We start from the raw sequence: 13,060 nt of genomic DNA on the forward strand, positions 1-13,060 counted from the left end.
TGCGTCTTGTGGACGGAGCTACCTTGGCTTTCTTTACAACCACGTTGTGGGTTACCTCAGGCATACATTTCCGCCAGCAGTCTGAAAAAGAGCATCGAGTGTTGAATACAAGTTCACCCAAGCCCTTCCCATAAATGTCGTGGCTTGAGGCACAAGTCATATTCAAATTTACACAATAAAAACTGTCTTTCTGCTTTTCCTGCTCACAATTGTATCCAAAAGTCTCACAAGAATTTAGAAAAATAAAGATACAACAAACTTAGCCCATCCTTTCCTTGCAGTCAGCTTTTTACTGCATTCAGTTGTTTTTCCAGCAGGTAACCCTAGCAGTCACACACCCAAATACACACCTTGTTTTGTCCAAATACACCGCCACTAAAATGACTGTTTGTAGTTGCCAAGCACGCAATCCATTACTACAAAAGCCCTTTTCAAAAGGAATGATAACTGAATATAGAAAACAGCAAATATATTTACACCTGTGTGCGGTTTAAAATCTGTCGGCACAAGTCCTTTGTCTTGGATTCATTGCCCTTTGGTAACATGCCGAGTCTTCAGGACCGAACACATGGTACACCTGTGTAAAAACACATTCTCTTCCAGCGGTCCTTGAGGAATGTAGTTGCAAAGGCTTTTAACGCTGTTATTTACTCATGTTAAAGTCAGTTCTCCATGTAATTTGAATGCTTTTAAAAGCTATTTAAAATATTTCAAATTCATATATAACCTCTCACATTGTTGTGCATTCATAATCTTTATGTAGCCTCAGAAGGACAGGAGCAAAAATACCTTTAAAGAAGCACGTGTGTGTTATTTTACCCGCTGGCACACAAATCCACTTGTGCTGGAAACCTGGGTGAAGTGGCTTCATGTAGCCGTAAAACAATTTAAATCTCATTACTTTAGTCTGCTCTGAAACATCAGAATGTGGGAAACTATTTTGTCTACTAGTGGGTGTGGGTATCTAATAAGACTTCCAATGAATTCTTCGTCCTTTCTCATCTCAGTATTATTCAATGGAATAACTGTCATGTAATCTTAGCTTTCTTTTTATGATTGTGTTACATTATCTAATTCTCATTTTAAAAATTAATACATATGACAAATAGGCTCTTCGCCTACTCCACAAGGACAGAGACAGAACTAGTTTCACGTCTCTGCTTGTATGGCTGTCACCTTTCTGTGAGCAACGGTAGTCAAGCTGAACTCTGTGTTTCATCCTTCAGTAAAACCTTGGCATATTGGTTTTTATTTGTGATATTCAGTATGGTCAAAGTGTGGAGGCACTAAACAGTGGACGTTGTTTTACTACAAATATATCCTCAGTTTTAGAAAAAAATTATTTGTTATAAATCGTTATCATTATTGTAGCAGTGAAGTACACTGGTCATGAACCAACACCGCAAAAAACCTTAAAGAAAAACCTTTAAACATGTGGAAGTATAAGTTCGGTTTCACTTATCTTCCTATAATTTGTTCTCTCAAGGATTTTGTGAAATTTTTTTTGGTGACTGAATTACCTTTCATGGTGAGTTTTTTGTGTATTTTTTCCCAAATTAAAAAAAAAGGCATTATTACTGTCCTGTCATGTTGCTAAAAATGTTCCCCAATACTGCAACCTGCTGTTCACTGTCAGTACAACATACATATCACTCCCACTTTCATGTGTTCTGTTTAGTGTTAATACTGGGTATAAATCTAACTGAATGTCATTCTTGAGGCAGAGGCCTAATAACATAAGCTTTACTTTAGATTGGCAGCTGTAAAAAACATAAATGGAGTGCTGGACTCCTCAGTATCACAAATATGAGGAAGGCTGGGGGAGAGCAATACAAACCAAGACAGAGTGTGAACCTCAGTAAAAAAGGGCATTTCCATTCAAAAAGAAGTAGTCTGAACATATTTCCAATTTAACATAACTCTTGTAAAAATCAACACTCTAAAATATATTTAAGAACATAATTAAAAGATACATAAAAATTTGCAATAGCACCACCATTTTTCCTCCCCATTGTGGCAAGGAGCCTGCTAGCCTAGCACAGCACATATATCCCATGACGTTTCCTTCTTTTATTTTGACTGTGAAAATAAACTAATATAGCATCTTGTGGGAGTAGTACCTGAATGACGGTTATCACACTCACTCTCTGCTGAAGGGCCCATTCACTGCTGCTGGGGTTTTTGAGGGGTTTGGGATTTTCTTGTGGTTTTGTTGTGTTTTTTCTTTTTTTTTTTTTTTTTTTTTTTTTTTTTTTTTTTTTTTTTTTTTGTGTGTGCGTGGTTTGTTTGTTTGCTTGTTTTAAAGCATGCTTTGTATAGAAGACACCAAAAAGCAGCACATCTCAAATTAACCCCAATCCTCTGTGATATATCCTGGCAACTCTACACATATCTAAGAGCTGTGATTAACAATGAACACTGAGATTTTCCCTCCCAGAAACATCTGTGTTATGTCCTAGATCTTCGCTACACAAAATACCATTTATAACTCATATTTTTATGGATGAATGTACAGCAGATGCCCAGAGATGGCATATTAATTGGTATTTCAAAATTGGTACCTCTTATTTGAGCTGTAAATAATTTTTTTTAATTATATAAAATCTGGAAGAACTGGGGGGGGAGGAATCAGAAGCAGGAACTGTGATCTGGTTGTTTGTTTGTTGCCTGCCTGGCATTACATTAATCCAATCCTGATTGATGCCTCTCAGTGACTTTACAATTTAACTACAAAATAATAACAGGGGAATTGGCTCTGAGCTCTTATTCCTTGTGGGTGGAAATACCAACTTGCATTGATGAAACGCTAGGATCTAGCCAGAAATAATGTTTGGAAAAAAAGAGAAAAGAAAAAAAATCAAGTCTTTTCCACCTTCAAATGCAAAGCAAGCCCATTTCTGCAAGATCAGACATACCATATTCTTTCAGATCCTAGCCTGGAGAGAAAGTCCTTCTGACCAACTGTAATACATTTGTTTTGCTGCACGTCTAAGCGCAGTCCAGCACTGCTGTGCGCAGCAGATCAATAAAAACCTTCTGTCTTAGTCTGCCGTGCTGATCCCTGCTTGGAGTCCCAAGGTACAGAGCAAACAAGGTGTTCCGCAGAGACCCACCCAGCCTCCGAAGCAGCCTGGTTGAGCCCACCATACCTCCGCATTGCTAACACACTGCAACTCATGGCTGCACCTCCTGCCTGAAGGGTCTCCCAGACCTCACAGGAGACCAAATCTCTCACGGGTTACTGCCTACCTTTATCCAGACATGCATTTGGGGATCTCTTTCTGTAGTCTTTTCATGGAACCTCAGCGATCAATTTAGAATTACTATCACCATCGCAGAGATCTTGATCTTCCCACAGAAACAGCTCTCATTTTTTTCTGCCATAGCCAAGGATGGTGGTGTTCCTCGCCTTTCAGTATCCTGGCTGCCGTGCTTGATTCAGCTTCCTTCCTATGATGAGTCATCCGAGACTTGTCTAAATCTTGCCACAAGTTTACATAACTCTTTTAAAATCTGACTTTTCCAAGTTAAGAGAACTTTCATCCAAGCTCCTCTCTTGAGCGCACAAATACTACTTGGTGTACTGTTCAGGTGGTAGCGGATCTGTTGCAGTTAAGCATCTCTCTGCATAGAGTGACCTCTCATGGATAACGCTGTGAACAAGGGAAATGTTTTTCTCAGCCAGGTGTGGGAGAAAAAGAATAGCAGTATTAATAAGAAACTAGTAACAAAATTCATGTTAGGCCCGGATAATTTCTACTGTTACAATGTAATGAACCACCGCAGCATCTCATCTAACCGTTAAAGATTATTATGTGGAATACCTTATTCTGATATACCAAGTAAATGATACTTCAAACATAGAACAACATGTGTAATTAAACTGCATCATAGATTCGATATTCACAATCACCAGGCTAATCAGCACGCTGAGCTTCAGGAGAAAGGGCGGATTCTTTACACACTTACACACCAAATCCTTTGTTTCATACTTTACAGAATAAATTGGTATTTAATGCAAAGCAGATGGGTTTAGGTCTCCCGATCCCGTTCTGGGACTCTCCTGCAGGTGTGACGACTGAGAAGCCCAGGCTCTCCCCCTCGGCAGCTCCGCGCTGCATATGCTGCATTATGACACACTGCAGATGTGACCACGTGGGCTTGCTGAAGCGACTCCGCTGCCTCGGCTACCCGGAGTGACTCAGATGTCAGGTGATGGCACACGCAACTCATCTAGATTTGCGTCGATAGCATTAGCACATGTTATAAGGCATCTCACCCCGCTGGGCTGTCGTCAGAATGCACAGCGACAAAGGGTACAAGCTGCATTAGAAGCAAAGCCCCTAACTCCTATGCTTTTTGCATTTAATTGCTCTAGGCTGTAATACATTTCTCTTCATTCTCATTACTTGCTCTGTGTACTGCAGCATTTGCACTACTGCATTGTGGATTTGGTTTATGCCTCGCCTTATTTCTACTTTAATCTTGTTTAAAATCCTTTGAAACAAAAAATAATCATCTACCAGAACCAGAACCGTCACTGAATTGCTGTCACAAGGCTAGAGAAAATGCTTGACAACAGGGGATAAACTACACTCAGCGGTAAGGAAGGAAATCGAAATTAGAGTCTGCAGCGCTGAATACTGCCTCTTAAACTCGGCCCTGCACACTCATAGCTGTGGGGACAATTCAAATCCCGATGCACTGAGAACATAGTGCTTTCTTACCTGAGTTTCATTCTGCTCGATCTCAAAACATACCTTCTTGATAGCAGGACACAGAAAAGCAAGCTGAATCCTTCATCTGCTTCTGCTCGCCGAGAGCTCCCGATCCTCCTGTTGTCAGGATGTGGCCTCAGTTGTTCAGTCCACAGGTAGAGCCGTAGCGTCACAGAGCTCAATTCTGCTTTTTCCAGTAATTTAATTCTTACATTCAGTCAGTCATTTAGCACAGCTTGACTTTCTGATTATTTTTTTTAATAATATAAAGGACTAATGTTTGCTCCAATTCATTGTGATTTAAGTTTCTATATTTATTCAGCCACCTGCGATTAGTTAAAGTAGAAAAAATCAAAATACCCACAACAAAAAAAAAGAGCGAAACTGTATCATACCTGCAGGTTATTTATTACAAAAGTATATTCTTAAAGACCTTCCAACACTTGAAGTCCTTTCTCTGCAAACTCAATCATAAAAAAGAGAACACGCTGAGGTGAAAAACCATCTGAAACAGTATTTCACCGGAACAGAGATTAATCGTATGTTTCTTTTACTTTGCCGTTAATCTTCCTCATACAGAGTACAACCCTACAATAGAACATATCCTCTATGCAGAACAGATGGATCAACAGATTATTTGCATCAATCTAAAAGAAAACCCTCCCACCCAACACATGCTTAATTCCTATAGCTAATGAGTTTGGGTTTCTTTCCCTCGTACTTAATTTGTCAGGATATGGAAAGGACCCTTCAGGTGCAGCTCTCAATACCTTCTCTCAGCTTAGAATGCAATACGAGGCTCCCACCGAGGAAAAAAGGCAGACTGACCTGACTAGAGGACGATTTCTCTTCATAACAATGATAGGCAAGGTAGCTGAAAAGTGGCTGGCTTTAATGAATTTTCTTTGGAAATTTTAAGGTTCAACTTCTGTATTACTTTTGCAATGTGTCTCCAGTAAACAACTTAAATATGGGTTAGCATACAGAACCAACAAAGGAAACTGCAATAAAGCGTTAAACTGTACTGCAAATCCCCATTCTTCAGCGTGGTAAGCAGAAGGGCTATAACGTTTTGTTTGTCAGGGGTCTAACCATGTTTAGTGGTGTTCAGAAAGTAATATAGCCACCTCCATAACAGTTAACACCGGTGGCAGCGGGGACTCGCTCAAATTGCAGTCCCGTTTCCATCATTCATACTTACAGTCTTTCTTCTTCCTCTGGGATTTTCCAGCAGTCCCTTCACATAATCCAAGAGAGATTCCCCCATTCTTCCTCCCTTCTGACACTAGCTCCCTCACTGACCTGACTCTCCTGACCTGGCTTTCTCCCAGGCGGCTCTTCCTGACCCACCAATTCTCTCTGCACGGAAACTGCACCCTTATGGTCCGAAGGGGAAAAGAGGCAAGGCTCACTAGAATTCACTCTTGTTCCTCAGCAACTTGAAATCAGTTCCTAAGCAGAAAGGATTTTTATTTGAGTAGTTTTCAGGAACAACTTGCAGTAAGAGGCAAGATGAACAAGAAAAGCAACTCTGAAGGCATGTTCAACCAAGATGCTACACAATTACACACAACAGGTAATCACAATCAATCTGTTAAACTACTCATTGTAATAGCTTAATTGAAGCGACAAATACAGAAAGGCATCAATACTTTTGTGTACTTTAATCAACTAAGAAGAATGTTTCATATTCTCTTCTAATGTTAAAGCTCAGCTCTTTATATTGTATTAAATTTTACCTTTACAGGATTAGTGGTGTTACCCTACATTTTACTAATAATTAGACTGGAACAATGTAATATTACAGGAGTAAAAACTCATGTACATGAATATTCCATTGTTTAATAACCAAAAACTTCAGGAAAAAAGAAAACCCCACAAAACACAGTATACTCCATGAAAAGAATGAAGACACCATATTGGTCACGTGTTCAGGAAACTGTCACTTGGAAACACATTAGTTTGCAGTTTATCTGCTTTCTATCTAAAATTGTATTTGAGTGTATTTTAGTAATCACAAAAAATTAAAACCCATTTCATTTCATTGTTTTTAAAACTCCTAATGCATATTAGGGCTTCTTGGAGCTCTTCCTTTTAGATGGTTCCCTAGATGGCAACCAACTTAAAAGAAAATTCTGAAAAGATGCTAGACTTTGAAACGTTGACAAGGTCCAGGAAATAGTGAGCTTTGGAATCCCCTTAGCTGCATTAAGTGTATTTCATCACAGAAGTGCAATTGTGGCTGTACCTTAAGAGAGGTATGTTTAAAAAAATTGGCATAAAAAAACCCCAGTGAAATTAAATTGGGCAGGACAAGACCTTGGTAAATTATCAAGTTCAATTATGGCCTGATTTACTGAGGACTTAAGCATTTGAGCAAAAGGTAGGTAAAAAGCTGGAGAACTACACTTACTCAAAGTAAGGTTCTTTTTCTGCAAACTACGCCATGGATACTTACCTCAATCAGGTAAGACGTTCAGGTAACTCGTTCAATTGCCCTGGCCTATGCTTGTGCTTACTTCCATTGATTCTGCTGGATTTATTTTTCCTGAAAAACACCTACGTCAAAAAATTTTACAAAATATTGATTGAATTCCTTCCCTCTTTATTCTTTGGCACTTAAAGTGAAGGGCAGGGTGAAAGGGAGGGCAGGTGCGAAGTGAAGGGAAAGGGAAGGTAAAGAAAAGCGAGAAGAGAGAAAACAAATATTTCAGTATGAAATTTTGCACAAAAAAATCAGAATTACATTTGAAGACATTAGTTTCAGTGCACAGGAGAGATGACATTTTAAAATAACTTTATTTTTGATACTCTTTCAAAATTACGATTTAACATCGTCAGAAATGAAATAAGAAACTTAACCAGCATATTTAGTTTTAAAAGCATTTAATGACATAGCATATATTTAACAGATAGGGTAAAAGTCTAGAGGTACAGTTCGATACAACTGAAAGCCAGTTCCAGTACTACTCTTGACTACAGGCCCAGTCATTGAAAGTTCATTCCTATTAAATGTAATTTTTGATTGTGCAGTAAGATGAAAATTTTTCATTACAATAGTTACAGTGACAGAGAAATGCACACTATGTATCAAAGAGCAAGGTAATGTAGCAAAATTATAACACACAGTGCTGCAGCTGACAAGCAAGTAACCATTGGAGTAACATTACTTTTCCAGTAAATGCTTCAGTTCCACTTTTACACTTATCAATGATTTTAAAGGGTTTATTATACATCTAGTCTTATTATACTTTGTACTAGAATTATCTGAAACATACAATATAATGTATTTCAGCAAAAAAAAAAAAATTGAAATTACAGATTATTTAAAACTGTATCAGCCGCTAATCCATCTCGTACACCAACATTCTTATCTGTCGTACTTGATGCAGAAAAGCTTCAGGTTGTGTTAATAACCAATGCCAGGATATAAATGGTTTGTCTGTAAGTTAATGCATACCTGCACTCTGTTACAGCAAAGATAATACACTATCATTTTCATAAATGTTAGAATTGTAATGGGAGGCTCTACTAGTCAAGACTCAGCATAACAACCTTAAATGGAAGTGAACGTTTTTGAAAATTTGTACATTGGTTTTTGATGTGCACAGTAGATTCGAAAGCACCGCTGCCTTGCATACCAATAGCACTAGGAGTGGGTTATTTTCCAAGACAGCCTCACAAAATTGAGGAACAGTTTAAATATTAAGATCTAATCTACATTAACTTCATTTTTAAAAAAAACAAAACAAACAAACAAACAAAAAAAATCAAACCTGCCAAACCTGGTCCTCCCTCTCCTACAGAAGCTGCCCAATGCACCTCATACATTGTAACTTTAGATTCTTTTTTGTTGGCTTTTTATTTTAAAATGCTCTATAAATAAAAAAATGTCAATCACATTGAGGAACATGAGGCACAGAGAGTAACGTATTGGTTCTGAGCTCGCATGCTGGAATTCCACTGGAACGGTCAGAGAAGTGCAGTGTGTGGAGATGGAGTTCACTTCTTTTTACCAAAAAGGCTGAATCTTTTCTCTTTGTCTTTCTCTTTGTCTTTCTCCCGCTTGCCAGGGCTGGACTCGCTGGTTATTGTGACGCTGGCAGGCAGGGTCTGGGCACGGCTGGAGGCTGGAGTGCTCTGGGTGGTCGGGGACACTTCGATTTTATCAGAAGAGATAGCTGATGTGATGGCCTGAATCCACGTGTTCATCTCCTCCTTCAAGAAACCCCAAAGGCAGAAAGCTGTTACAATCCATGCGCCACACGCCCTCTCTAATTCACTCAACATTGTGGAAGGGGAATGGATGGAAGTGGGAAATGAAAGGAAACATGGTCCTAACTCATCATCTGGCACTCCTCTGGTTATGCACCTGCAGAAGACATCTACTAGAAGCTGTACCCGAAAAGCCCCGCAGCCCTGGTGGTGCCAGCGAGAGCCTCGGAATCTACACGTTACGCACACATATGCGCAAGACTGAAGACCAGGAAATTAAAACGCACCCCTGAGCTCTTAGCAGCTATTTTTTTCCTGTTGTACAACAGCACGGATGTCACATCAGTAATAAACAATACAAAAAACAAACTTACATCGTCTTTGGCTTGGAAGAGGTATTCGTTGCCATCGGTCAATCTGTAAAGAAAACAACCATCACAAATTTAGCTTAGTAGTAGTCACACGGCTTCAACTCCTGCTTGTTCAGCTACAGTACATAACCAGACTGAGACACATGGGACTGCAGGGGACAGTCGCAACATCAATATGTGCACAAACACATCCCGAGAACTCATGTTTTGGTATCTTGTACTGTCAGGCAGAGGCAGCCACCCACACTGTATATTCTGGTCTCTAGACCTGCTTATGATAGTGGACGTGTTCCAGTACGTCAGGATGCACTGCAGGGGTTGCGATCTTCAGCAGCTGACTATCGCTGTTTCAGTACTTGCTCTTTCAGGCAGATCTTTTCTCTTTTGTAAAAGACAGTATAAGAGTTTACTCAATACTTTAAAAAGACAAAAGTCACAGGCAACACTCAGAGTTTTCACGGCTTCTGTAGAAACCTAGCAAAATTCTGCAGCTGCTCTGTTGCCGTAACTACTCCAGTGGTGACTCAAGGTACTATACTGTGTATTATTTATGAGTAGCCGCCTCTTCTCACACTGAAGGCCAGAGTCTCCCTTCTGTTTTATTCCTGTGCTGATTTTACTCAGATTGTTTAACTGGGATATATTTAATAATGTATGTGAAGATATATATTAATTAAAAAAAGGACTGAATAACACCAGATCAGGCATCTGACTAAGCAGGAGGCAGGGTCAGTGGGAGCTGTGCTGCAGGCTTCTTGATCTCTCCCCACCAAAAGAAAGCATTTTAAAGTCTCTTTATGAAGTGAAATTAAGTATTAAACAGTAAAATGATAGTGAAGACAGACAGACACTAGGAAGAATATAATTATGCCTTGCTTTCTTCTTCAAAAAATTAAGAAAAATATTGCCAGTGTACTCTCCAGAGACCACAACTAGACCTTTCTGTGAGAGGTGTGCCTGCAGATGAGATCTGTAAAGACCTTAGCCTCTGTAGAAGTGAGCCTCTCAGGTGTTCAGCAACATCCCCCTTCTCAGCTTGGAGAGACAGATTTGCCATGACAAGCTGGTGAACTCCCTGGGGACTCTTCTAATGAGAATGAGTAAAGAAAATACGCTACATGCAATTACCCAAGAGGCCTGATGCAGGTGACGGGGTACTGTAAAAAGAAGGGCAATTGATTTTTCTGCCTAACTTTGCATTTGGATCAGCATATCCTTACATTATCAATTCAGAGACGTTTAAAATAGCATACAGGATGAATCACATAGCTGCAGGTCTGACTTAAGGAAAGCTAAATTTCCTTAAATACTTGCTATGTATTTCCCTATATATTTGCTATAAAGCAAATCTGTCGTCGTCCCCCCCCCCCAAAAAAAGGAAAAATTATATGGATTCTATCATCTTTAGAGTATCCCCGTATCAATATAAAATTATGCCCCCCTCCGCCCCAATCTCTGTCTTGGAATATACAAACTGATCAGTTCATCACACAATTTCAGAAGGAAAAGTCTTTTTTTTAAAAAAACCTTTGAAAAACCAGTACTTCACATACTTCAAAATTAAATGGTCTGTAACTACGTGTTCTAGACCTGAAAATGTGATAGATGTCTTCTGTAGTCTCCTAAATTCATACTGAAAAAATTAAGAGGCTTGATTTTGAGAAGAGCAGAACCATGATCATTCAGCTCTTTTCAATGAATTCCAGAGGGAGCAGCTGAAAAGCATTTTTAAATGCAGGCTCCTAGCTTTAGGCATACACGTCTAGTCTTGTCCCAGGCACAAATAAAGTGCCCTGATCATTTTGATACTGTTTTGTGCTTGCTACCTTTGATAAATATACCATGTTTCAGTGTTGGGAAGAGCTTGTTCAGAAAAGCAGATACTGCAGTTAATATTCATCATCAGTTCTTAGGCTGGATCCTCCCATGAACTGGCACAGTGAACACACCCACCACAACGCTTACTAAGGGCAAAATGCTTCGACAGGTTTACCTTAGCTTGAACACATGCTTTTTCTTTTTATAATCGACCGCTACTTCACAGACTGCTTCTTTCAAGCTGACAGGAATCTCGTTGTGGTAGGGGATGCCAGAAGCAGCAGCTTTTGAATCCTTGTAGAAGCCCATCTCTTGGTTGTTTATGACACAGTACACGTTATGCCATGATCTTCAAGACATGGAAAACAACAAAAGTATTTATGAATCTAATGCTCTTACCTGCAGAGTTGGAGAAACCAAACACAACTATTTCTATAAGATAATGGAGACTAGTTCAGTCTGAGGTTGTGAATACCAGCTACGCTGTCCTGTAAACTGCAGACAGCGAATTCTCTCATAAAAGCACAGCTTCAAGACAAAAGCACTGACTTTGAGCCAAATGGAACAGAGATTTCCAGAGCTCTCTGTGATAGCTCATAAGCATATCCTAACAGCGGGGGGATCGTTTGGCAGACTAGGCAGTTTGCACACTTGGGAGCAAAACTGATTGACCTTTTAATGACTATCCTTTATCGTAGAAGGAATTCTCATTGTGCTGCAAAGTAACAAATGGATTGCATGTGAAATCTTTGATTGTTACAAATACTCTTAGTGGCATCATCTGCCTCATTCTCTAACACAGCTATAAAAATCAACGGTTACTAGTCCCTAGACATTAGTATTGGTGGCTGTCGCTGCCTCAAAGTAGTTCTCCAGCATGAACAACTCTAGCTGAACAAAAATCATGGCAGTACTGTACTCATTTGTGATCTGCACTCAGGCCTGCTTCGTATTTCAGCTCCTACCAAACCCCTCAGATGACGGCGTAGCTCACCACTTGCTGGTCAACATTTTCCTTGCCAGTCAAGTCATGAATCTGGTTTCAAGAGCTCTCTCAGGTCATGAAGGACCCCAGTCTGCTTTTCCAGTGCAGACAGAAATCTCAGAAGTTTTGCCTGTTTGAGAACTGTAGGACTGGGTCCTTAGAATGGAATCAACTAAGGCACACAAATCATCTTCACCCGCTTTTCTCTTCTGAACAGATTACAGAGTAGGTGGAATGTGCTAATGTGCAAACAGAAAATGTCAGAAGAATACGGACATTTCTATTCTCACACCTACGTGTTTTTCTTTTCTTGTAGTAACGTACAACTTGGGAGATCTGGAATCAAATCCCACTACTGCCACAAATTCATCATGTGAAGTGGGAAAGTCATGGAATCTTTACACCTCAGTTTTCCACCTTCTGAATATGGCAAACACTGCATTTTCTACTGTGTATCTTTAGATTGCAATTTCATCAAATGTATTGTTCAACCACGCTCACACGATTCCTACAACAACAGGAGCATAAGCTTGAAAAGTCTTTAGGAGCTGTGAGAAGACAATAGCAGCAGGGATAACACTTACTGTCTTACACCTCGGTGAGTTCAGACGCAATTATCGTCATTAAGCACCAAGTACTTTACCTGCTTGAGGCTTTCTTGCTGTGTGTCTCCCATTCATGTTTGCGATGTAAGAAGCCCTCCATCTGAGCTGAAGGAATCTCCTGTGTTTTGGCTGGTAGGGTAGCAGCAGTCTGGGCCTGAATGGCGGTCTTGGCTTTGCGGTCTGCCGTTGGAGAAGGAACAGGACTAGACTCTTTTGAACTTGTCCTCTGTTCTGCAGCTCCATTGACCATTTCGTTTGTGTCTGCAGTTTCTGCGACCTAGGAACAGTGGAAAAAATGTTCAGCTAGAAGCCTCACACCACTGAGGTATCTTGCAGTTAATCCCTTTC

At 39.9% G+C, this 13,060-nt stretch overlaps 1 protein-coding gene across 1 annotated transcript in view; it reads right to left on the reverse strand.

The window, feature by feature from the left end:
- Positions 1 to 7,498: 7,498 nt before the first annotated feature.
- SPTBN1 (spectrin, beta, non-erythrocytic 1) overlaps positions 7,499 to 13,060 on the reverse strand; it is a 48,125-nt gene continuing 42,563 nt past the window's right edge. The window contains exons 29-32 of the mRNA XM_009705227.1: positions 12,751 to 12,989; positions 11,298 to 11,471; positions 9,308 to 9,350; positions 7,499 to 8,936 (exon numbers count right to left, since the gene is read on the reverse strand). Of these exons, the coding sequence (XP_009703529.1) occupies positions 8,721 to 8,936; positions 9,308 to 9,350; positions 11,298 to 11,471; positions 12,751 to 12,989 (672 nt within the window). The 3' untranslated portion in view covers positions 7,499 to 8,720. The remainder of the gene's footprint in view (positions 8,937 to 9,307; positions 9,351 to 11,297; positions 11,472 to 12,750; positions 12,990 to 13,060) is intronic.

Source organism: Cariama cristata, unplaced genomic scaffold (genome assembly GCF_000690535.1).
Source record: "Cariama cristata isolate BGI_N322 unplaced genomic scaffold, ASM69053v1 scaffold18198, whole genome shotgun sequence".
Classification (NCBI taxonomy): Eukaryota; Metazoa; Chordata; class Aves; order Cariamiformes; family Cariamidae; genus Cariama; species Cariama cristata.